The sequence below is a fragment of the Ursus arctos genome, unplaced genomic scaffold, assembly GCF_023065955.2.
Source record: "Ursus arctos isolate Adak ecotype North America unplaced genomic scaffold, UrsArc2.0 scaffold_18, whole genome shotgun sequence".
NCBI lineage: Eukaryota > Metazoa > Chordata > Mammalia > Carnivora > Ursidae > Ursus > Ursus arctos.
The window spans coordinates 39,143,898-39,170,991 of NW_026622852.1; the positions used below are offsets into that span (position 1 = coordinate 39,143,898).

Below are 27,094 nucleotides of genomic sequence, written 5' to 3' on the forward strand. Positions count from 1 at the left end.
TTTAATGCCAGGTCAATGTGACTCAACTATGGATGACTGGATGCCACCACGGAGACTCTACCTCTGCAAGTCTGGGCTGGGGCCCAGCAATCAGCCTGTTCAACCAGGAGCCCTCGTGATTCACATGCTGGTGGTCCTCGGGCCCCACGTGGAGAGACACGACAGAGTGAAGCCCCTCGTGGTGCAGATGAAGAAACCATCACAACGGTTAAGTGGACTGCCCAAAGTACATGGCAGATTGGAAGTCAGAATACAGTTCAGGCCTTTGCAACCACACTACATCACGTTTCTTGCTTAGCATTCCAAACTTTTTTTTTTTTTTTTTTTTTTTTTGGTTACTGCTCTATAAGCAGCAGCTGCAAAAACATTCATAACTTACATTTATGTGACACTTCCTATAAAAAGAGCTTTCACAGTCACTATCATAGATGATCTTCACAAATACATATTATCCGTATTTGCCAGATGAGGGAATTGAAATTCAGAGAGTTTAAGATTCTTACTTGAAATTTTTATATTATATATATATCTGGGGCAAAGTAGTAAGATTTAATGAGTCTTGATCTAGTAAGCCCTCAAATGTTGACCACTATTGTCATTTTTTTTTTTTTTAAGAAACAAAACCACAAATATTGACTCAGGAAAAGTTAAAATTGGTAGAAAAACTTAATTAAAAATAAAATTAACAGCTAAGCTGTAATAACACTTATTACTAATTAGCCCCCTCCGAAATCAAGTATTTTTTATAAAATTTAGCTACCAAGTAAGGCCAAGGAAAAGTCAATGTGGGAGGAAAAATGAAAACTCACAATGGTAGAATTTTGTTAAAATATGGTATGTTCAAAAAAACTGATAAATGAAGTCATTTTATAATCTATACAAAAACATGATTCTCTTAAAAATTTCAGATTTTTAAATCTGAAAAAATGTAGCAAACTAGAGATGCTTTAATTGTGCTATATATTACATTGTTGAAGTACTTAAAATAGATTAATATATACTCCAGAAAACATATTCTCAACAAAAATATTACTCCGATTCAAATATCTATACTTATAAAGACAGTACGAAAATGTCTTTGAGGTCTACACAAAACAATGGGTCCAAGTATTCCATAACCTCAGTAAGTTACAGAGTAATAAAGCTACCTACAACACTATTATTAAAGTTGTAAGTCTGACTGCTGAGGGACAACACACGGGACACGTATTACACTGCAAGAGTTAGATGACTTACTATATAATGTATTATAGACAGATCAATGTATAAATGAGTGCATTTTCTAATTCTGTTTCTGATTTCTTCTGCTCCTGCTTCTAATGTCTTTTAAATTTACGCAAGGCATTAGCCTTAAAAGTGACAGAACCCAATCAGATTGAACTACAATGTTAAAGAAATTCCATTATAGAATTATAGTGGTCTTGTTATCCTAGACTTACTACTCACAGTTCGTTTCCACACCATTCTCTTGCATTTTAAATAAAATGTTGTTATGTACTGGTACTTGGAAATATACTAGAGTACGTGCATGGTACCCTGGAAATAATTTATTTTTATGAAAACGTCTTCACTTGCCCCCCACCTCCAAGCAAGACATTAGAATTTGCCAAATTAAACAAAGCTAGAGCCTCTCATCTCTGCAACTTCTGTGTATTTGATCGCTATATATGTACTTTGTAGAATGTCCAAATACAGACTCCTGTTTTTGTTCTGAAACTCACTAATTCCAGCTCCTGTAGCGTGGCTTTTCCTTTGGGGCAGGGGCAACATACAAAGGAGCGCTCCAGGGCACCACGTGCGCAGCAAGGTTAGCAAAGCAAATCCCTGCGGTGTAACAGGGTGAATCGCTTGCTGGCTGCAGCAAAAGCTCGTCAACTTTTCACTTCATCAGTTTCCTGGGCAGGTCCTGTAAGGCTGGGCTCCTAAGTGTATCTTCCCTCTCCTAAAAGAAAGGAAAATAACTCGAACAGATGAATTCATGCCGGCCGCATGAAGTGCAGAAATACCCATTTAGAATGAACTCATGGAAAACCCTGCTTAAAATGCAGTGTTCGTTGTGTCCGCAAAGGTCTGCTTGGGCAGGATAAATAGCTGAAGCCATGAATTTCCAGTCTCCCGATGCCAGATTCAATCCCACTTCTTCAAAAAGACCCTGTTAGTGCTGTGTCACCCTATTAGAACTTCTTATTTGCTTTGGATCATCACAAAAACTCCTCTATTGGCGGAGGAGACCTGCCAGGGTTTAAGTAAAGCCATGACCACACTCAGTCTAGACACTATCATCTGCACTAAAATACATGAATAAAAAGTAGCTTCTCAGCGGCAGAAGGCAGTAATTTAGACCTCAAAGGAAAAAATATCAAAGGTACAAACACAAGAAAAAAAATCCTTTGTTTATATGGAAAAACAAACTTGGTTAAAATACTTTTTTTTCAAAGAGCATGACGAAGACTATGTAAGAGGAGAGAATAATTCAGTTTCGCCCTGGATGTATGTGGTATACGGTATGTTCATAAGCCTACGTAACCTCTGAGACACAGACAGAAGATTCTATAAGTCAGATATGTCCCTTTATTTCTAGACAACTCAAAATAAAAATCAGAAATAATAAATACGAAAAACCCTTCATGTACTTAAATCAATGTCAGGATGATATGGAAACTCGTAAGACAGAAAAATCTATGCAGAGAGAGTTGATTGCCAGCTAAAATGCTTCCGTTCCCATCCACCCCTGTGTGTACTGGGGTTTCCAGATAAAATGTATCATGCCCAGTTCCATCTGACTTTCAGATAAACAATGAGTACTTTTGTTAGCATGTCCCATAAACATTATTTTTATTTGCTAAATCTGGCAATTCCCATGCACGTATGTGTGTTTACTGTTAAGTGGAGGTGTCGATATTTCCTGGCAATAATCTTTCGGGTCCTGAAACATACATGTCACTACAGAGCCCTTCTTACTGCCCACAGGATGCTGATTTGCACAGATAGAAATTCATCCCTTTCCTGACAGGTCAGTAGCTAGTCAAACTCATTTACTTTACAATGTCATGTGAAACTGCTAACTACGGTCAATTATTTAAAAAAAAAAAAAAAAAAGAATGTATTACACCAGTATAAAAACGTAGGCAAGAAGATGATACACACAATATTGTCTTAAAATTATGCAAGCTTTCCTTCCCGCCCCCAGATTTGCAAGAATAACAGGAGTTACTGTGATATCTAAGTGACATATTAATTGCAATATAAGGAGGTGACTGAATATTTAGCTCAATTCAGAGTACCAAGAATATCTTATTGAAATTATTTCTTTGCTGGGGTTCACGTGGTAATCCACACATCATCTAAGATGTAATTCCTAATCACCATCATGAAGTCTTTCCTGACACTGCCCAATTGGAAGGCAGCATTCCCATAGCACCCTGCATATTTTTTTTACCACACTATTTTGCATTTATTTAAATTTTCTATCCTGATCTACTAAAACGAGAGCTCCTTGAGAACAGGGCCCATATTTTCACTCATCTTTGCATCCTGACTCCTTCACAGAGGGCCTATTAGACATTTAATACATATTTGTTGACAAAACAAACTATTATTAACAAACTCACACTGGAACTTAGCCTAAAAAAAATGTCCTTGACAGGCAGGATGCAGAACTGCCTCATTATAACTACCTTATAACAAATGCTCCTTTGAATGAGGCTCACTAATAAATTACATTGAATTTCAAGCTATACAGGTGTGTTTCCATTGTTACTAGGGAGCCTGTAAAATTCTATCCAGAATAAAAGACCTATTTCACTTATTTATTCAACACATACCTCGAGTTTGCTAGGTGCCGGAATGTCCATAATGGTACTCCAAGGAGACCAATGAAGTAGCAATGAGACATTAGGAGTTAAGTATCTTTTTATCCTTTTCTTTGCAGGTGAACAGTGATGAGGCCCCAACTAAAGTGCTCCTAGGTGGTCACACTGTAAAGCTGGGATTGAATAGGAAACAGCAGTAAGGTGTCATGACCCTATCCTCTGGCTATTCTTCCATTTATGCCAAACATGGTCCTTCACTGTAGGTCAAAAGCAAACAGAATGGTACCCTAAATGGTGGTTGGGCTGCCAGCTGTGCCCTAAGGACAGCACGTCCATTTGAAGGAACTGAGGACCCTTTTTTAAGATTTATTTGAGAGAGACAGCACACGAGCAGAGCAGTGGAGGGGAGGTATGGGGTGGAGGGGACAAGGGGAGGGGAGGGAAGGGGCAGAGGGAGAGAGAGTCTTTTTTTTTTTTTTAATGATTTTTTATCATATTATGTTAGTCACCATACAGTACATCCCCGGTTTCCGATGTAAGGCTCGATGATTCATTAGTTGCATATAACACCCAGTGCACCATGCAATACGTGCCCTCCTTACTACCCATCACCGGCCTATCCCATTCCCCCACCCCCCTCCCCTCTGAAGCCCTCAGTTTGTTTCTCATAGTCCATAGTCTCTCATGTTTCATTCCCCCTTCTGATTACCCCCCCTTTCTTTATCCCTTTCTTCCCCTACCGATCATCCTAGTTCTTATGTTCCATAGATGAGAGAAATCATATGATAGTTGTCTTTCTCTGCTTGACTTATTTCACTTAGCATTAGAGGGAGAGAGAGTCTTAAGCAGACTCTGAGCTGAGCGCGGAGCCCAACACAGGGCTCAGTCTCACCACACTAAGATCACATCCTGAGCTGAAACCAAGAGTTGGATGCTTAACTCACTGTGCCACCCAGGAGCCCCCTGATGACCCTTTCTAACAGGCACTGGCAGAGTGGCCTGTTCCGTTTCAAAATTCGTTTTATTTTTTTTTCAAAATGCATTTTAAAGGTTAATGCCGTTTAATCTTCAGAGAGTGAGCAGGTCAAAACCGCCATTACTGATGATGCAACAGGACTTTCAGTACACAGAGCCCAGGCTCAAGAAGTCAGATGCAGTACAGACGGATCTCTGGAAAAGCACGGGCCAGCCCGAATTAAAGGTACAGACTGTTGGGGCGCCTGGCTGGCTCAGTCGTTAAGCGTCTGCCTTTGGCTCAGGGGGTGATCCCAGGGTGCTGGGATCGAGCCCCACATCAGGCTCCTATGCTGGGAGCCTGCCTCTTCCTCTCCCACTCCCCCTGCTTGTGTTCCCTCTCTCGCTGGCTGTCTCTCTCTCTGTCAAATGGATAAATAAAATCTTTAAAAAAAAAAAAAAAAAAGGTACAGACTGTTATTGGAGCCCACACCTGCTAAAACGCAGTAGGACTCTTAGACCATGTCCTAAAAAGGAAGCACCATCTCGACCACCAAATCCACTGTCATATGTCTGCTGGTCTGTGGGTGTGGCAGAAGGAGAGAAAGGGGCAGGGCGCACATGCCCACAAGACCTTAGAGCAATGAGGATATTTGCTACCACTGAGTGTTTTCTATTAGCCGGACCCTGCCTACCTTTGCTTCACGTGAGCCAGCTCATCGAGTGCTCCTAATCACTTGAGAAAGGTCCTACGATCCTTCTTCTATTGATTCTGAAACTGAGGCTCAAAGAGATTAAATCATCCGCTCATGGTTAGGAAACCAGTAAGAGAGGAGTCGGAACTCGAATTCTGAACGCTGGCCTACCTTATTCCAAACCCAAGCTCTCAAGCCCTCAGCAACAGTGATTCCCAGGGGCCATCACGCACGGTTCAAGGAATCCCGGCATCTTTTAGGACCTTTAACGACAAGGACAAATGTCTGTGCAGCACTCCCATGGGGACGGACCGGAGCCCCAGGAATACAAAGTCTGAATCAGACCTAAAATAAGAAAGAGCTTCATGTTCTGCTCCATCCACACCTCAAAAGAAACTCTGTTAGGTTAATGTGGTATTTTTGGTTTTTTGTTTCTGTTTAAAAGTTTCTTCTGAGTAAAAATATTTGAATGGAGTTGGGCAACAAAAGGGTATAAAGAACTGGTATTTGAAAGTTGTTTTCACTTTTGACCAGGGCCGAGGATTTGGGGTCTGGGCAGCACTGTGGGGCTTCTGTAGGGTGTCTCTCCCGACCACACCCACAGTGCCAAACCAGCCTCGTGGCTGGCCAGACAATCAGGGCTCTCATGAATATTCTCTTAGGTTCCACCTCAAAGAGGTCTTAATAGGGATGCCACAGGGACCTTAGGAGACTTGGGGTGGCTCTGGTTCCTCTGCAGAGAAACAGGATGTGTAGCTGGTCACCAGTGGCCAGGGACTAAGAGCCTCTTGTATCCACTCCTTTCCTCTAGCAACGGGATGAACTGGGAAGCCTTCTCTTCCCGGCACAGAGCTCTCTATGGGAGAGGAAAGCAAAACAAGTCATTTGAGATTATCCTCTATAAATGCGCCACTCCCTTTAATGGGGAATAGATATCTAAAGCTAATTATTAAAGAAGGTGACATGGAGAAAGAGCATAATCCCTTGCTATTATTCCATTCCTATGTCTGTGTTTTCTACTAGAGAATTCTACATGGTTGATTCACGATAGTTATGTCCTTATCATTTTATTGACAGAGTAATAAGGAGAACTGTAATCTTGGAAATCAAATTAGCCAACTTCCTCCTACAGATGAAAGAACAAAGAAATTAATGCACAGAGAAAGTAACTTGCCCAGAATCACCCAGATGGTTAATGGCAGAATCAGGATAGATCCCAGAGTCATCTACCTTGATGAATATTAACAGAAAACACACACACACACACACACACAGCCACACCCCATGGGTAAAACAAACTTGATAAAAAACTAAGATAAATGAGAAATTAATACAACTCCTGTTATTAAGAAAGCTGACAGGATGCTAATATGTGTAAAAAATACATACTGTGTAAGTAATTCAGTTTCCAAGGACTTTTGTCCAAGTGTCATGACAAAGATTACCAGTGGTTATAATGAGGCCAAATTCAAGGTGACCCTTTCTGTGGGTGCCAGGTACCTTTACAGCCACAATGTTTACTCTTGTCCTGGCTGGCTAGCCCCATAAATACATGCTGACATTCACAAGGAAGAAAATGATGGAAATTGTGGATGGGGCTGAACAACATGGAGACATATGCAGTAAGAACAGAACCTTTCTGGAAGTCAACAAACCTGGATCTTGGCTTGGGCCACCAGAGAACTCAGATCTAAATTTCTCAATTAGCTTGGGAGCTGCAGTCTCTCTCTTTATAAAAGGAGGCAGTTGGATGGTGTAATTTTTTGGGTACTATTTGTAATTAATTTACAAGGACTCTTTCAGCTCTAAAATTCTAAATCTGGAAAGATCCTTGTTTTAAAACAAAACAGAAACAAAAAACAAAAGTTCTTCTTCACCATCTATATAATGGATCAAATCCAGTGTTGAAATCTCCATTTAAAAGGCCAAAATAAAATGTGGAAAGAATATAAACAAACAAACAAAAAGCAGAACCTAGAAGCAGAGTGACCACACATCCTACATTGACCAGACTTGGCTTACACCTGTTGCTCCTGTGTCCCAAACAATTAGTGCCTGTGTTCACTACCAAAAGCATCTCAGTTTGGATGATAAATCATATGGTAACCCCTACAAGGAATTGGTGTTATCTTGGGGAACCCCTAACCACCTGTGATCACCTACAGACGGAAGCCTAAATGCCTTGGTATGTTATGAAGGCTTTGACTCTCTAGTCAAAACTCTCCAGCACGCCCACCATATGTAATCACACCTGACTACTTCAGTTCCCCAAAGGGGAGCAGCAACGTTCCTGCTACTGCTTAGCCTCTCTGCCCCCATCCTATAGAATGGCAAGCTCCATACTGTCTTCTATGGGAGGCCTCCCTTCCCTCCACCTGGGACCACGTCCATACCTCTACTAGCACGTGGCCCCAGCTGCTTCCATAGCTCTTTATCTTCTCTACTACAACCCAAGCTCTGGAAAGATGGAGTTTACCTTCTTCGTCTTTTTATCCCTTAGCACGTAATTAGCACTCAACACGTTTGTTGAATTAAATTGAGAAGTACAAAAAGATTTGCTAACAGGATACTGGCTAAATTATCTTTCATCAGAGCGAACAAAAAACAATGGGTTCAACTCCGCTCGTCACCACCACTATTATTACCACCAGTAACAGTTTCTTGTATGGCATGTGGACAGCCAGTGCCCTGTGATGGTAGGTCATGGTCTACGACCACCTGACAGCCCAATTCCACTTCTGCCATTTACAAAATGGGTGATCCTAAACAAGTTCCTTGACCCATCTTAACTCAGTTCCCTTCAGTATAAAACAGGGGAAGTACAACTTTCCTTGGTGTAAGATGATAAATGGTACATGCAGAGTATACCCGGCACGGGGTACACAGGTGATAAGTAGTAATTTGGCTTCAGTGGTGATCATTTCCAGCCAGAGCAGATCAAACTACAAAAAACCATGACTCCTTTTTGCTCCCCAACGAGATAAGCCCCACCTGGATTTATTTTGCTTTATGTCCCTTACTTTCTCCCGGGACTAAGATGCCAAGACCTCCACACAGTAAATATTATTCTCCTTCCAAATCCTGGTTCTGTGCTTTTCTAATTATCCCCAACACAAGGGTCAACACGAGGAATACATCAAGAAAGGCAAGGACTTACAACTCAAGACAGACTGTGGTCAAATAAGGAAGAACTTCTCGACCGCCACTCTGATTCAGCTACGGAACACACTCAAAAGGAATTCCTGGAACAAGTCAAGTAGGGAGAATTCAAGCCTGGGGAAGGATTACATGACTTCTTGCTGGGACCGTGAACCCTCAAGTGAACCACACCTTGAGCAAAACACTCCCTCCATCAGAAGCAGCCGGTTCCTGGTGCTCCAACACCAAGCAGGAGAAAGGGACTAACAAAACGACCACCATGAGCTGCTTTAGCAGAAGGAAAAGAAGGAAAGGAATGTTCCCTTCAAGATTTCCTCATCACAGGAAACAAGGCACCAGGCAGCTAGGCAGGAGCAATGGCAACGGATGGGATCACAATGTTTCAATTAAGTAGCACAGAGCTGTTGGAACTTTATAACAAAATACAGCCTGTGCCGTAGTTGTTTTTCTTATAGAGAGGCAGGACTGCACGGAGGTTAAAAATAAAACAAAACAAAACAAAACAACACCCCACATAGGCTCTGGAACCAGAGTGCCTGAAATGTATTCTAGCCTCTGTCCTTAACTAGCTGTGTGACCCTGGGCATGTTACCCATTCTCTCCATACCTCAGGTTTCACCTTTGCAAAGTGAAGACAATGGTACCTATGCTCTGTAGGGCTGTTTTTTGTTTGTTTGTTTGTTTTCTTTTGTGTGTGTCTGTGTGTGTGTGTGTGTGTGTGTGTGTTTTCCAAATACTAATTTCTCAGGTAGAGTAGGGCTGGGCACATGATTAATGGTACATAAGTATTTGACAAATAAAAACATTAAGATTCAGTACTCAAAAGTAGCTTATATACAACCTTGTGCTGAAAAACTGCTACTGGTATTGCCATGATACATCTCAAAGATGTTTGACTTGACCAGCACATATTTTGTCGATCATGAGAACTGAACAGGTCAGAAACCCCGAGGTCATTCTGACGTGGTAAAATGGAAACTGAAGGTTTCTAACAAAATTAATTAAACCTTAATCCCCCTCCCCAATAAATGAAAGCAAAATAAACATATTATTGAGTCACTTCCCAAGCCGTCGCATTTGACTGGAGGGCACCTAACGTGATAGGAGTGTAGCTAGGTCTGGCTTCTGCCACACAGCTGAATACCATGGCACCAGCCTAGTGAGTTCACCGTGGCTCTCCCCGGTCCTCGGTTTTGAGGCTCAATGACTCGGTTTTGCACCATGTTCACTCATGCAACAGTTACTTAATAATCACCTACTTTGTGTCAGATACGATGACCAGTAATGTGGACAAAAGGGACAACACGTCATCACAATCCCTGCCGGCCGTCACAAAGCTGACAAACTGGCAGAAAAGGCAGATGTTTAAAAACTGACTGTGAACCCACAAAACCTGATGGTCAATAAGCGAATTTACAGTGAGAAGAGCTTCAAGCAGACTAGATTTCTTTCTGTAAGACCAAGCCAGTCCGCCACGCAATCATTATGACTACACAGGATTCGAGCAGAGGAACACACTGTATGAATGGTATCAGGCATCACCTTGACAGACATCCGACTGATGAGGATGGGAAATTCCCTAGTCTAAGCTTTCCAACCACCCAACCCCTCACCCCACCCATTCTCCCACTCTGGCTGCTTTTTTCAAAAAGGCTACAGTCCATTTAATTTCTCCTTCCCATATTACAATCACATACACGTCTTGCTTCAGCAAATTTCTTCACCTATCACCCTGATGAGAGTTTTCCATATTCTAAAATTCCATCACATCCCTATAGAAATAATGTTATTTATTCCAGAGATAGTCACACATATTCAATCTTTACAGAGGCTACTAGTTTAAACCTCAGAGGGCAACATTATTTGTGTTATTTTCATGTGTAGGGTTGGCATGGTGAGGCGGGAGGGGCACTTAGGGGCAGATCGAGACTGTTGCCCCCTAAACCCTCAAAATAATTCTCATTTAGCCTGTAAAACAATCCAATGAGGCACAAAAGTTAATTTTATATGAATCATTAAAGCTTACTACACACCAGAAGGTGCTAGGCATTATAAAAAGGGTAAAATTAAAACAAGAACTTGGCGGGTGCCTAGTCCAAGTTCAGCAGACAGTGTTTACTGGTGTTTCTATGAACTATAAGCAGCACTTGAGATAATAATAGAAAAAGTACACCCATATGAAAAGTTTCAACCAACATTCAGAACATCAGTAAATAAATATTTCAGTCAATGCAGAAAAAGTAAAGTATCTCCGTTATTTATGTATGAAATTAAATAACATATCATGGTAAACTAAGGCAGGGCTTCTGTCGAGTCAGCAATTTCAAGGCTTTGTTTTTATTCTTAGAGGCATACCAGAGGGTCACAAGCAGGATACTCAGGTATGTTCTCCTGGAGGCATTCACCCTAACCAAAGTGGAGGAGACTGATGTGCCAACCAGAACGTCAGCTTAGTCAGCCATAATCAGGGTTCTCTCTCCAGCGGCTCAGATTAATAGAAGTCCCAGAGTTTCTGAGGAGCCACCAATCCAGGTTACATTCATTCAACACTGCTCTACAAATTGATACGACAAGCATTAGAGGAAGTGTCCACTGAATTCCCATGGGAAAAGATGAAATGCTAAAGATTTTTAAAAATATTTTTAAATCGTGAGCAAACATTAGTCTGAATGTAGCCTACTATGGAAAAAATGTAATTCAATGGGATAATTATTTAAACAAATTCTCACTGGGTGAACTTTTATTTTATTTTTAAAAGATTTATTATTTGAGAGAAAGAGAAAGTGAGCATGGGGGCGGTGGGGGGGAGGGCAGAGAGGGAGAGAGAGTCCCAAGCAGACACCACACTAAGCATGCAGCCCAACATGGGGCTCGATCTAACGACCCTGAAATGATGACCCAAGCTGAAACAAAGAATCAGATGCTTAACCTATCGCACCACTCAGGTGCCCCTCACTGGGCGAACTTCTAAAACAGGTACTCTGAGCTCAAAAAGAAATGTTCTGTGCTCGTCCTCTTCTTGGGTACCTGGCCAGGAGTCAGCACAGGGTCTGGAACGTATTAGGTGCTCAGAACTATTTTCTGAGTACACAAATGAATAAATATATCCCCTGATCCTTACCATGAGTTTACATCTAAGAAAAACAACAGCAAAAGGCAAAAGTTATCTGAGTGTATAGAAAATAAAATCTTGCTCTTCACCTTGAAATGTGAATTTCCACCACTGAAAACAGAAAATTCATGAAAACGTAAGTTTCCATAAAGATGGTCATAGAATGCTATTTTGTGCAGCAAATCCATACAGAACCTTTGCGTGTTTACCTCCCTGTATGTAGTTACAACTACAAATTGGGAAAGATAACTTATTTTGAAAAAGTCTCATAAAAATAACTATATATGAGAGCATATTCACAGTATATAGAAGCACTTACCATCTGAAAATCTGTAATAAAGAGACCACAAGGCAAACGTAATACAATTGGGGCCGTAAGGAAACCTTTTGACAGCTGGTAATTTCAATATTTGATACCGAAACTCATTAATGACCTCTTTCACATCATATCATTTATAGCACATCACTGAGACATTTCCCTAAAACCAATTCTGCAATTATAGAAAGACCTGTATGTTGACTTCATCCCAGACATTTATTATAAAGTGCCTCAGCCCCTTTGTAATTCCTGTATGTTCATTTGTCTACCATAAATTAATATGGTTTTATATTAAGACACTGGTAATCCATTAAGTAAGTTAACAGCCAAGACAAAACTTACCAAGCACAATGACCACAGTCTTCAGAAGACTCATCATGGTATCCCGATTCCGCCGGGGTCCAGAACTATGCCGAGACATTCTCATAGTCCTCTGGCGAACATAGCCAAAGATATGAGCATAGAGAACCACCATGACAACAAAGGTCACCAAGTTGAAAATGGCCCAGAAGACTAAGTAAGAGTCACTATAGAGGGGCGCCATGTTGGAACAATTTTCGATATCACAGATGCAGTTCCAGCCCACACTGGGTATAGCGCCCATGACAATGGCCATTGTCCAGATGACCACAATCACCACCACCACCCGCCGGTTGCTCATCCGTGTGTGAAGCTGCATGCGGAAAACCGTAATGTGCCTCTCGATTGCAATAGCCAGTAGGTTGGCCACAGATGCTGTCAGGCTGGTGTCAATGAGGCCCTGGCGGAGGAGCCACGTGCTGACCGTCAGTCTCCGAGTGTTGGGTCCTGTGTTGAACATTAGGTAGAAATACGCCAACCCAGCAAAGAAGTCTGCAGCAGCCAGATTAGCCATTAAGTAATAAATAGGAAAATGGAAGCGGCGGTTGACATAGATTGCTACCATGACGAGGAGGTTGGCCAACATGATGAAGATACAGACAGTGATTCCAAGTCCCATCACCAGCTTGCTGACCGTGTTCCATTCGGTGGCAAGATACTTTCCACTCCGGTTATAAAAGAAGGCAATGGACTCATTGTAGAAGCACTGTGGTTCATTCATGGCTGTGAACTAGAAGAGAAAGGAAGAAAGATGAAAAAGAAAGAAGAAACCACAGATCCAAATTTAAAGATGTATAGTATGGTAAATGTGGCCACACACACACACACACACACACACACACAAAAGCAAAGAATCTGAAAATCTGATCCTGCATAACATTCTATTATTATGCTGAAACCCCAGGGCTTTTCAGTGCCTTACTGTCCTCAAGATTAAAGACGGTCGGAGTTAAATAAATGACAAGGTCTGTACTTGGTGGTTGCAGGTCATTGAAGTCTACTAGAAAAGCCACACGGCCCAGAAATCTTGCTTAAAATACATGAGACTGTCAGGGAATTGCAATTGGAATATTTACCATCGTGAAACCTATTTTGACCTGTTATTTAGGGCATCTGTAAACACAGTTGGTTTTTACATAGGGTATTATTGCTCCATTATTCTGTGTTTCTGTTCTCACATAGTATGTTCGATCTGTGACAAACACTTTGTAATGCAAGTCCCCACAAGGACCATCAGAACCAGCATTTCAAAGAGGTCACTATGCATCAAAGCTACTTTGCCCAAAGCCAACATTTGCTGTTCGACATTCCTGTGGTCAGCACTGTCTACCCCCATGACTCCTTGTCCCCAGAATAGCATTTGTCGACCAATCTATGACGTTTGAGAACTTTTTTCTCTTTAGAGGACCTAATATGTTACCTAATGTAACCTCCAAAGAGCAATTGACACTTTGACACCGCTCTACAAAAAGTGAAGTGTACTTCAAGTTTTTCCAAAATGGGAAGTGATAAGGTTTTCTTACATGTTTTCTCATTTTTCAGCATCAATTGGCATACACTCATTTATTAATCATACTCACTTGAATCCAAAAGGGACTGAGCAAGTTTATAACCATATAGTCAATAAAACTATTAAAATAAAATTAGAAGTTAAAAGGTAACAAAGGAAAAACAAGAAAATTACACAACAAAGAGAATAAACCATTTTCTTGAAGCCTTGAGTTTTTCTGAGATTCCTAGAATCAGAAATTATTTAAGACAGCTCATGTTCTAACTTTTTCTTTTTATCTTGTATGTTTAGCCAATGACTTAGCAAATATGAGTTTTAACCACTATTTTTGATCTGATGTTCTACTGAATAGCCACAGGTTGTGCATAAATGTTTACCGAACACTGAACATTCCAAGAGTGTGAAATGCTTATTAAACGGTTAGTCTTCTGACTTGTCCAGACATTTAGTCTCTCCTCATTTAGACTCTAAGAGCTTTTAGATCATGTTTCTATCATTACACTTACCATGTGTATCATTATTTGTCAGCTGTCTGTTTCTTAAGGAGATCATGGCCCAAGAAAAGAGTGAAGACCATGTCTTACACATTTTGGTAATTTATGTACCTTCCAAAAAGTCTCATTCATTGGAGATCTGAGAACCTGGCTTGTCATGTCCCATTCCACCCCAAATCTTGCCAGTCCTCTGGCTATTTCATCTAATTTTCTTGCCTCTTAGTTTCTTGACCTCATCCCTAATGACCTTCTGTTCCATTACAACGCAGCTGCCCACTCCCATGGTCACACCCTGAACTTTGTAACTACTCAGAACTGTCTCCCTTTGGAAATGAATGATACATTTTAATTACTCACCACACTTCCCATTCTTTCAATTTTCTCATCCGATCCTCAATACATCAGTTCTTTGAAGTCATCTATTTCCTTAAACATCCTACCTTTCCCCACTGGGTTACTCTCCCTGTCTTCCCCTTTGTCCTTATACAGCTTAGATTTCATAGTATCTATTTCAATCTCTTTATTGCTAACACTGAAACACATTCTCTCCTTGAAGATTCTGAGGTCAGATCCTTCAGAATTCAATTTTTTTCCCTGGTTTTAAGAAGAGTTACACGGTGGATAATCCTTAGATGATGTAATAGCCCCATCAAAATTTGGAGCCTCATTCCATAATCACACACATTATTTTCTATAGCAAAATATATTAATATACACATTATACCTGTTAAATAAAAGTTATAAATAGCCTCACATAAATTCATTCTGAGCAGGTTTTGCCACTAAGTGAATTATGAAAAAATCTTCAGTTGTCAGACCTTGAATTTTGTAACTTCAGATAAGGAAGAAGAGACCTGCCTCCTTTAGTCTACTTGCCGCACTGTACTTCCATGACAGTCTCGGAATAACACCAGTCTTGGCTGAATGCAATTGGTTGCCACTTCCACACCTACACCAAGGCTTCTGAGAAATGTTCAAGAAAGTCAACATATCTGGCAGATTGATTCTGACCTAAATTCTTGATGTCTAATCTCAATGGAGACTTCAGGAGCACAATGGGTCTGATTTTCCCCTGTCATTCTCCATCTTCTCCACACTGGCTAATTTAAGCTTACCTACTGTTCTCTTTTGACAAAAGACAAAATCACCAATTCAAGAATCCATCCTTTCTTCCTCTTTTGTTACAATGGAAGGGGCGTACCTTTTGCCACCTATTGTTGTGAACTTCTATTTCAAGAACCTTGTTCTAGAAATAGTTTCCTTTCTCCTCCTTGTATCTTCAACTCCCCCTCACTCCTCCTCCTCTCCCTCTCCCCTCCCTTGAATCTTTCCTATCTATGTTCAAGAAAGTTTATTTTCTGCAATCTTTAAAAAAAAAAAAAAGTTCCTCATGATCTCATTTCACCTTGCAGCTTTGATAATTTTTCTCCTTCATAGCCAATTGCTTTTTCTGTCGCTAATATTTCTATGAACTATAATAGGGCACTTCTGCCCCAATTCCTCCATCAAATCCATTCCCTTAAATTGTTTAGTCCCATATAACTCCCCAAAGTAACACCAATCTTGTCTTCAGAGCATTAGATATGTGACTGAGAAGCCCCTTTCAGAAAATTCTCTTTCTTTGGCTTTCATGACATCATACTCTCCTGGCTTTTGATTCTTCTCTATGGCTGATCCTTCTCAGTCATTTCTGAGGGGTCCCCATGCTTTCTACACAATATTGATATTTCTACACTACTTATATACTCAGCCAACACGTTTTCACTGAGTTTTCTAATATGTCCTCCCAAGATTTAAATGATCTCATATACCTCCAATACTCCCATATCTATGTATTTAACCCACACTTTTTTCCTAAGCTCTAGGCAAATATCAAATTGCCTGCTAGTATCTAGAATTAACTACACCTTAAGGTACTCGGTACTCAGTCTCTGTGCTCAAAACCAAACTCAAACTCATAACCTTACTCATGATCCCCAACTTGCTCCTCCCATCTTCTCTGTTCCAGAGGCTAGAGAGGCTAGAGAACGACTCTCTCTCCAGTGGCCTGAGGGCTAAACTTGGAAATGCCTTCTTCTCCCCTCATCCTCATCCCTTAATAACCAAATGCTGAATATTCTCCTTGCTAAGCGTCTACTCAACCTATCTACTTCATTCCATCTTCATGGAATTATCACTACTACAGTGGTAGCAATACTATTGCTTTATTACTACAGTAATTTCCTAAGCATTATTACTATATGATTATTATTACCACCACCAGCATTACTACTACCGTGGTTTCCTAAGTGTTCTTTCTACCCAGTGCCAATCTCCTTTCTAGTGATCTTTCTAAAAGACACAGTTGACCAAGCTATTTAAATGCTTCAATGGCTTACAAGTGCACTTAAGATAAAAACCTAAACTCTTCAACCACCTTATCACTGCTCACCTGCCCTCCAGCCTCAACTCAAACTAGTAGTGACTTCCAACTCTCTGCTTCAGCTCTGGGTAATGTGTTGTGCTCTCCCTCATGTCTGCTTCTCGGAACAGTGGTTTTCTCTATCAAGATCACTCAGAGGGTTTCTTAAACACGGACTGCTGGCCACAGCCTGAAAATTCCTGGTTCAGCAGGTGTAAAGTAGGGCTCCGGGTGACACTGATGCTGCTGGTCCAGGGACCACATTTTGGTTCCCATTGGCCTAGAACAATCGTCCCCTAATTTTCACCTGGCTCCCTGGCTCTCATTCTTCATGCAGTTGAAAGGTTCTTTCTAGTCAGTTTCCCTAGCTATTCCCAAGTCTAGGCAAGGTATTCTCTACTACAATTCCCTGCATTTATCCCACAACAACACTTAGCACACTGCATAATAATTGCTCAATTAACACTTTCTCATACTAGGCCATAAACCTCATGGGAGCAGAATTTCTAACTTTCTTGTTCACTGTCGTATAGTGTCCAACTGTTAGAATAGATGCTAACCATACTTCGGCTGCATTAATAAATTCCAGAAAGGTTTACACTTTATAAGCTTCCTTTCTGCAAAGGACATACAATACACACAAAAAAATATTCTAACAATAAATGCAAAGCCCTCTCTTTCCTTCAGCCCCTATAACCATTTACTTTCTCTGAACAAATACATTTTTCAAATACCCAGCACATAGTATTTCACAGCATTCCAACTTCCAAACACCAACTGCTAACAAAGTCAAGAGATGGGACGTGCGCTTCTTCGCTCTTCCCCACTTAGGAAAACTAAACGGGTAAGGACGAAAACATAAGAAAGTGCAATTGTCTTTTGAAGCCACAATATACTAAGCAGAAGAAAACTGACAGCTATTCTCTGGTGGTATCCCGTATGTCTCATCAGCAAGCGGCAGGTGTCCAAGGCCTCCACCATCTCTCATCTCTCAAAAATTTGAATAGTCAACACCATACTACATTTAATGACATAATTTACATGATTGTTTGAACCCCAGTTTTATCACCTGTGAAATAGGAAAGTTCAGCTAAATTATTATTATCTATTTCAAGAGAATTCTGGGTAAGAACTTTATATTTCATAAAAATTGCCAGCTAAATATTAAGATAGCACAACACAGACCTGGAATGAAAATAGTAAGGGTAGAATATACCTGAGAAAAAGTCAGAGGAATGTCAGCTAGACTGAGTGTAACAGGACTGAACTGAAAGAGGAATGAAATCTCCTCTCTCTTCACCTGCAAAAAAGCAGGCGGCCTAGAGTATAAGTGAAGGAGACCCCGACACAGCCGCCACAGGGTATGGCGACAGGCTTTCTCACTTCTTCAGGACCTCAGGGACTTAGCAGGAAACCCAAACCGACCTCTGAGAGACTCTAACTCAACTATGATTGGACTATAATTCACTCAGGCAGTCATGCCTATAGCAATACAGTAAACAGGAAAAAAAAAATCAAATACAGTAAGACAAAAATGCATCCTCAAAGGAGAGGACCATTCTGAAGAACAGAAAACACTTCCCCTTGAGCACATTTATGGGGGGAAAAAAGAGGTAAAAAGAAAAAGATTAAATTATAGGGTATTTCTGATTTGTATTCTCAAAGTACTTTGTTAGGGTACTAGCATTGGAAATAGAACAAGCCATCATCAACACAAAAAACAAAACAAAAAACCAGTAAAAACTACATGGAGAGTGTAATAGTTTCTTACTGCCACTGTAACAAATCACCATAGAGCTTAAATACAAATTTACTATTTTATAATCCTGGAGGTCAGAAGTCCAAAGTGGGTCTCTCACTGGGCCAAAATCAACGTGTTAGCAGAGCTGTGTTCCTTTCCAAAGATTTTACAGTAAATTTTTCTTGTCTTTTCCAAACGGTAATTTTTTCTTGTCTTTTCCAATTTCTAGAGACTGTCCACATTCCTTGGTTCATGGCCCCCTTCCATCCTCAAAGCCAGCAACAGCCAATCAAGTCGTCCTCACATCGCATCATTCTAACACCGACCCTTCCCGCCCACTCCCCCTTTCCACACTTAGGGACCCTTGTGATTACACTTGAGACTAGCCAGATAACCTAGGATAATCTTCCCATCTCAAAATCCTTAACTGAATCACATCTTGACCAGTAAAATAGCATATGCACAGGTTCCAAAGGCTAAGTAATGGGCATCTTTGAAAAACTGCTGTTATGCCCACCAAAGAGTCGAAAAACAACTTTTGAATTAAAAACAGCAGTGCAAACAATGAAGTGTAAAAACTCCAGAAAACGTGAAATGGCAAGTCAAAGACATACTGAAGAAATTCACCCAGCGCTCAGAGGTCAGAGATGACAAGAAAAAAGGAAAGGAGGCACACAGAACGAAACATCTAGTTATACTAGGAATCCAAGAAAGACTAGGACAAAGCTGGAGTAAGAGAGCTTGAAACATAAGTTACTGCTTAGGAAGAAAGTCCTCAGATTACTGGTTTGTGTCTATATAAATTACAAAACAGAGTTAATTAAAAGCAACTAGAATTTAGATATAGCTTGGTTAGATTTTGCAATCTCAAGGGTAAAGGTAAAAATTCTTTAGGTTTAAAAACCAACAAAAATAAACAAAAAGCAAACAAATCAAGTATCCAGAGAAAGAGAGACAAAACAGGATATCACCAAGCTACTGAGACAGAAGAATTCCAGAGGACAGAACACAAGCCATCAAAATCTCCATTAAATAGAGAACATGAGGTCCATAAACTCCACAACCAACTATACTGATGTTCCCATATGAGGATAATACACAATGGTCTCAGAAATGTGGCAGGTCACAAAGAATATCATCTACATTTCCTTCCTAAAAGACACGAGAGAGCAAAAACAGTGGCAACAAGCATCAAAACCCCCAAAACATAGGAGTCTCAGTCGCTGCTCTTCATGTGGTTCCAAAACTTAAAGCAAACATCAAAAATAATTCTTGACAGTGTACTTATAAAAATAATCTGGAATTAAAATCACTTATCAATAAGAGCTTGAAATGAGGGAGAAGTATATAAATGTTCATTTTCTCTTCTTTCTCAAGAAAGAATCAAGACCCGTTATTTCAGGCATAACAATTTTCAAAAATGTTTAAAAACCACCTCATTGAATAATTATCATATTTATCGTAAGAAATCTAGGGAAAACAAAAATACGATCGGACAAAACTCAATACTTTAAAAAGTTTATTATGCTAAAATCCAAATCACTGTAATCAGAAATTTCTCTGTAATCAGAGAAACTGCAGAATTCTGCACTGCCCAAGGAACAAAGATGTAAATAAAACAGGATTATTCCAAAAATATTGTCCTCGATGCTAAAAAGAGACGTCCACATTCATGCCCTTTTCACATCTACCAATTACATCTCAGGACGATGGGGCGGAGGGAGGAGGCCTCTTGGCCGCTCTGCAGAGCAGATGTTCCCAATCTGAGAAGTTTAGCTCACCCTATCATGTGATCTCCAAAGAAGTCATAACAACTCGGCCAAGTCCGAACTCTAAAGAGGCACATACGGTGTTCCTCTTCACTAGGCACTTCATTTACTTGTTTGCACACTCACAGACATCTACGGAATGCCAGGTAGGGGCAGGGCATTGCACGACGCTACGCCTTACGGGGGCACCCAAATGATACCCCGGGTGCCTGGTGCAGATCTTCTCACAGTCCACCCAGTGTGATTTTTAATCTTCTGAAAGACAATAATTTATTCATTGGCTAGGTGGAAAAGAGAACACTTGACACAAGCTCACAGCCTGGTAATTAAACCTTTGTGATTTAGTAACTATTTAGATAAAAAGTAAGTGTGTATGCAACTGACATTCCAAAAGGGAGATTTTAATCTACGCTGGATAAAGGACCCGTAATAAGACATAAATCAAGCTTAGTTTCCCACTTCTGCTAAAGTACAACAATGGAGTGAATGCTTGCTCCCGATTCTGATGCTGGGGACAGCTAACTGGCCTTCAGTAAGTCCCGTAACTGCCCGGAATGGTGATTTTCTTATTTGTAAAGCAAGGTATGAATGCTTTCTAAGGGCCCTGCAATTCAAGGTCCACAATCTAAAATAATCAGGCCTCCTACATATTTCTTCCCCCTTCCAAAAAAAAAAAAAAAAGAAAAGAAAGGAGCACAGAATTAACTGCTGTCTCTAGTAGGAAAAATAGTTCTCACCCCACTTAGTGCCTCAAATCAGAAACAAAAAAGTGAAATGATCTGCCATGAGAACTAGAAAATGGGCCACAAAACAACACGGATAGAAACTAAAAATGTTTGAAAGCTAGAATTCTTTTGGGGGGGCGGGGGGGGGGGCGGGAGAGAATCTTAAAGCAGGTTCCACGCTCAGACCGGAGCCCTACGCGGGCCTCGATTTCATGGCCCTGAGATCATGACCTGAGCTGAAATCAGGAGTCAGATGCTTAGCTGACTGAACCACTTAGGTTCGAGCTACAATGCTTACCTAGAGGTGGAGAAGAGGCAACTACAAGATTTTTTTCAAGTTTACCTGAAAAGGTACATAAAATGCTACTACCTGTAAAGTAACAACGTATATGAATAGGATGTGCACATATCTAAAGAGAAACTATGGGAAGCAAACTGCACATCAATGAAAATACTTTGAATCTGCTACACCCCCTTGCAAGGGGCAGAGAGAAAGTGGGCAACATTATGCTTATCAAATTTCCAAAGAGAAAATGTTGAGTTGGTCCTAAGAGGAAGGAATGAAAAAAAAAAATCACTAAAAAGTTTAAGAGGTTATGGAGAAAATACAAGACTCTTCTCAATGCATTATTGAGTTAAATAGAGAACCACAAGCCAAGGCGATAGGCCGCCCCAGCACACACTGTCAGAGTATGGAGACAGGGCATGAAATATTACTGGGAAGAAGATGAGCCCTGAGCCTTGATGGAGGCGGTGAGCTAAACTGAGAACAATTACTAAGCTAGAAGGCTTGGAGATCTCCTTATCAGTAAGAGAGTAGATGGGGGGGGGGGGGGAATCTACTCAGTTGCAGTGGGGAAAACAAGGAAGTCTATCTATCTCAGCTTAAGCTCCAGGCTAGGAAACAGATAAAAGCCTCCCTTCGGAGTCATGACCCCAAGCCTATAAATCACACAGAGCTGCGATCTGAAGTTCAACTACCTGTCAAGTCTGTGAAGCCACAGAACGAGAAAGACCACAAACCATGGTCCTGAGCGCATGACATCCCCACCCCTTCCTGCTCCACACTGCCTAGCGTTAGCAAGCAGCGCAGCCACACCAAAGACGAACTCCTCACCCCAAAGAATAGGGACGCCCGAGGAATACCACATGTGAGAACCAGCAGAACAGCACACAGCAGGGTAAGCCCAAGCATATCTGATAAAGATTATCAGAGTATCAGACTGAACATGCATGCTTGACATGCAGTCTAAAGGCGATCTTCTTCCGATGCAAGCTTTCCCTGCAATGCCTCTGCTCCCATCCTATGTGTTACTGCCGCTCAGCATTGTCCTTCCACGTGTTTCAAACCCACCTAAAATCACTTGTTAGTGGGTTTTTTAAAAAAGATTTATTTGAGAGAGATAACGAGCGCGAGCAGGCAGGGGGAGGGGCAGAGAGAGAAGGAGAGAGAGTCCCGCGTGGAATCCACACTGAGTGTGGAGTCCAATGTGGGACTCAATCTTATGACCCCAAGGTCATGACCTGAGCCGAAATCAAGAGCTGGACACTTAACCAACTGAGCCACCCAGGTGCCCCTACTGTTTGGGTTTCATATTTTCAAAGTCTATTTGGTTATCTTCGTATGAAGCCAGCATAACTATGTTACAAGAACAAACAAGGAAATTAAGAGTAAAAGAAATTGTTAGCCAATATTTTTTAGGAATATAAAAAGAGCTCCTAAATATATTACATATTCATAACATATATTATACATTTATATATTATAATGATACTAGAACATACATTTAATTATATATCATATAAATATAATACACAAATATAATTTTGTAAATCAAGACTAAATAGGGTTTAATCCAGAATGCAAAGATGATCTAACATTTAAATATCTAATAATGTAATTCACCACATGAACAAATTCAAGGAAAGAAAAAAAAGCCAATCATCTGAATAGACATGAGAAGAATGTGTCTGGCAAACTGTTGTCCCTTTCATGATAATTTGGCAATCTAGAATTAGAAGGGAGCTTCTTTAACTTCATAAAAGATCTATGGCAACTGGCATTGTTGATGGAAGTATTCCCTTTTAAAAGAGAAATGAAACAAATTACCAGTTGCTTTTTAGCGTGTACTGGTGGTCACAGCCAAACAGAAAAACAAAACAACAACAAAAAACCAAAAAGAATTCGAAAAGAAAAAACTTACTGTTTTTCACAAATGAGATAACGAGTTACATAGAAAAATGCAAAGATGACTGTATGAATAGAGTTTAGCAAGTTTGCTAGATTAAATATCAAGTCACATGAATCAGCTGTGTTCCTATAGAAACACCAGAAAAAATATTTTTAGGTCATTATTTTAAGAAGAACTCGTTTACAAGAACAAACTATCTAATGTATCTAAGAGTAAGTCTAAATATTCAAAGCTTACAAGAAAACCTAAACAGAGAAAATATTCTATGAGTAAAGATTTTAAGATGTCCATATTCCCACTATTAATACATTAATTCAGTGCCATAAAATAAAAAATCCCAAAGGGTTCATCATGGTGCTTGACAGGTTCCGTGAACACTGATATGGAGGTAGAAAAGAATCAGAATACCTGGGATAACTTGGAAAACAAAGAACTAGATGCCTTATAGAATACCACATTTTATTTTAAAGTCATAGTAGTTAAGACATTGTGATATCGTCACAGAAATACATGAATGGCCCAATGGAACAGAGAGCCAGAAACTTGACAAGAGACATGCTCTATCCATCAATGGAGAAAACGGAAAAATAAAATAAACTGATTATCTATGCCACATACACAGAAATCAACTGAGGGTAATATAAAGACATGAGTGACAAATAAATCTCTAAAACTTTCAGAAGAAAATAACGCATATATTTATAATCCATAAACAGGTTTTCCAAACAAGGCCAAAACATTGACAAAACATGACTAATTAGACATCTGAGACTTCTGTGCTGCAAAGAACATTATAATTAGTGAAAAGAAAAGCTGAAGACTAGAAGAAATTCTGTCAATGCACACAAAAAAGGCTTACAGGGAAACGTACACTTCCTATATATCAAAAAGGAAAAGCCAAACCATCCAATAACAGAACAGGCAGAGAGATAAGGCCAGGTAGTTCACAGAAGAGGAAACCGTAGCGGCCAAGAGTCACATGCAAAGATAATTACTCCTCAAGGAATCAGAGAGAGTTAAATGTAAACTGCAGTCAGATACAACTTACGTCCCTCAGGCTGGCAAAAATCAACACATCTGAAAGCATCAAGAGTTGGTGAGGGCAGTCATTCGGTGTCAGCGGGAGAAAAATTTAGTACAACTGCTTTGAAAAAGTTTGGCAAGAGCCACTGAAGTCGGACACGTTCATACACGTGACTGAGAGATTCTAACCCCAGAAAAAACTCACACATGTGCCTAAGGAGACATATGCAAGATTTTTCATTGCTACTCTTCTCTAACATTGAAATATCAGAAGCAACAAATATTCGTCAAGTGGAGAATGGGGAAATTGCAATCTAAACAGAAAGGTATGCTCTCCAGCAGTTAGAATGAACAAAGGAGAGCTTTACGTATGCTGATGGCTAAAGCCGTGTGTGCATTGCATTATAACGCAGTACACCATTCCTAGGAACGGTAAAAACTTGCAGAAATACTAAATACTGTTTATATTTTCCCACATATGTATATATATCCACCAGCACATGCGGGGAGATGACACATCTCAATGTGTGACCTGAGCCAAGAGGAAGGTTAATTACACTGGCAAAGACTACGAGAGGCTTCGGTTTCATCTGTAATTATTGGTTTCATTTATTCGAGAGCCAAAGATTTTTGAAGTGATTACACCAAAATGTTCACGTTTTACAATGCTGGGTAATAGATCTACCCCTGTACTGTAAAACGGTCTCTACGCTTTTCTGTATGCTTGACATATTAAAAAAACAAAACCAAAAATAAAACAACAAAAACCCACACAGCTAATTGGGTCTGAGTTGGGCTGCATTGTCAAAAAAAGGGGGAGGGGAGAGAAGGAGAGGGAAGAGTAGTGACAAGTACTATTGCTAGACTACACCAGGCCCAAGGTAAGAATAACACCTGGATATGGGACGGTACTTCACTTGCAATTTCCTACTTCCTGGAAGATAGCCATCATAGATTTGTAGTGGCTGTGAGCTTAGGCCTTAAAATCAGCGAGATCTGAGTTCAAATGCCGATTATATAACATTCCCCTCTCAGGACTCCATTTCCTCATCTGTAAAAATGGAGAGAAAAGCATCACCGACTTTTAAGGATGGAGTACTTATTACTCAGTCTCTGAGATCTGTTCTCTGGAAACTTCTGAATTCAGTAACCCAGAGAGTTTGACATTCATAAACCAATGACCACCTCCAAACACAACTTTCTTGAAACTCACAGATGAAAACACTATGTAATTCATCCATGAAGAAAACGAAAAATTATTTTCGGCTCGCCCCTCTTTTTCATAGCCTAACAGTAGAATGTTTCCTTATTATCTTGTTCCAATTCAATTTGTTTTTTCTTACAGCAATGTGGGTATGAATTGGTGTCTATTTCTTCTGATGCTTTATCTATCCCTATGCAAATACCCCACTGCCTTATTATAACTTTATTGCAAATTCTGGTATCTGGAAGAGCAGATATCCTACCTAGTTCCATCTAGTTCCTAGTTTCCCACCTAGTTCTTCTTGAAGATTGTATCAGTTATTTTTGACTTTTCCAGTTTTATGTAAGTGTTAGAACTAATTTGTGAGGTTTCCAAAAAAATTTAGGATTTTTATTGTGAATCACATTCAATCTATAAAATGCATTTTCAGGGAACTGACGTCAAATCAATGAGTCTTACGATCCACTGACACAGTATCTATGTAAGTCTTCTCAAATGTCTAGTAAAGTTTGATAAGGAATCTCAAAGAGCTCTTACACCTGTTTTTTAATTATTCTTAGGTGCTTGATACTTTTCATGTACTTATATATAGCTTGCCTGGATAATTTTCTCATCTAACAGTTGTTTCTTTAATTATTGGGCTATAACTGATAAATAATATTAGTTTCAGGTGCTCAGTTTTTAAAAATAGGATTTACCTATTTAAGTCTTTGTTGTATTTGACCACTTACACTTACGTACTCTTCTATTCCTACAGAGCTTGTCTGCTTTCTTTTTCTGTGACTACAGAAAGCAATAAAATGTACATCCAAAAGCAGCATTTAATACTTTGATTTTTTCAATAATTTTAAGGAAAATATGCAAAAAAGTTCTAAGAATCAATGTTTATTCCTGATACATTGTCTGAAAAAGCTAAACATCACGGTGAAACTATAACTATAATCCTCACAGATTCCCTATCATGCCACCTTGTTTCTTCTATCTTTTCTTGCTCCACTGTCACAGGATTGAATCCGCATCTGCAAGTTCAGTGTCGTCCTAGTTTTCCAAGCTAATCCTGAATGAAACAATGGCTGATGAGCAGCTAAGTCTCCACCGTGACGTGTTTCACAGAGGTAGCAGGATCTTTGCCTGACCACGACTGCTGAGTCCCGAGTTCCCACTGGTCACCCACACAATCCAGCATGTCAGAGATAAGCCCAGAACATAAGCCATAGGGCTGGGGTTCTGCTGGGTCCTACCCTCCCCTGTTTTTGCCAGATTTCTTTGGTAACCTGATCAACTACAATGAAGGTCATGCTAAACAGAGTCCTGGAGTGTGCAAAGTCCTCAGAGTTGGGGCTCAAAGCTGAATCCAGATGAATGCATCTTCTGTCCAGCCCACAACTTAGCTTCCAAAACCTCCCCATGCTGGCTCGTGGGGGTTCATCTAAGTGTAAATATTTTGACATCAGGCAGCTACCTAGTTCAACCGTATCCTATCCCTCCTCCTCTGAGCCTGGAGGTCCTTGCTCCCAAAGTGGGTCTGAATCGTTGAAAGTTACTTTACTGCTAACATAGACTTTTGAGAACTCATTCTACTTCATGACCCTATCACGAACATTTTGTCTGACTCTACGGAGCA

The 27,094-nt window shown here is 40.2% G+C and overlaps 1 protein-coding gene across 14 annotated transcripts in view; it reads right to left on the minus strand.

Annotated features, from left to right (window-relative positions):
* Positions 1-27,094, minus strand: part of LPAR1 (lysophosphatidic acid receptor 1) — a 128,071-nt gene that overhangs the window by 39,471 nt on the left and 61,506 nt on the right. For 12 of the 14 annotated variants that reach the window (XM_048223055.2, XM_048223068.2, XM_048223058.2 and 9 more), the window contains one exon: positions 12,394-13,141. In XM_048223055.2, the coding sequence (XP_048079012.1) occupies positions 12,394-13,141 (748 nt within the window). Of the gene's footprint in view, positions 1-5,241; positions 5,725-12,393; positions 13,142-27,094 lie in introns of those variants that run through there. The other 2 variants (XM_048223070.2, XM_048223069.2) reach the window with 1 other exon arrangement.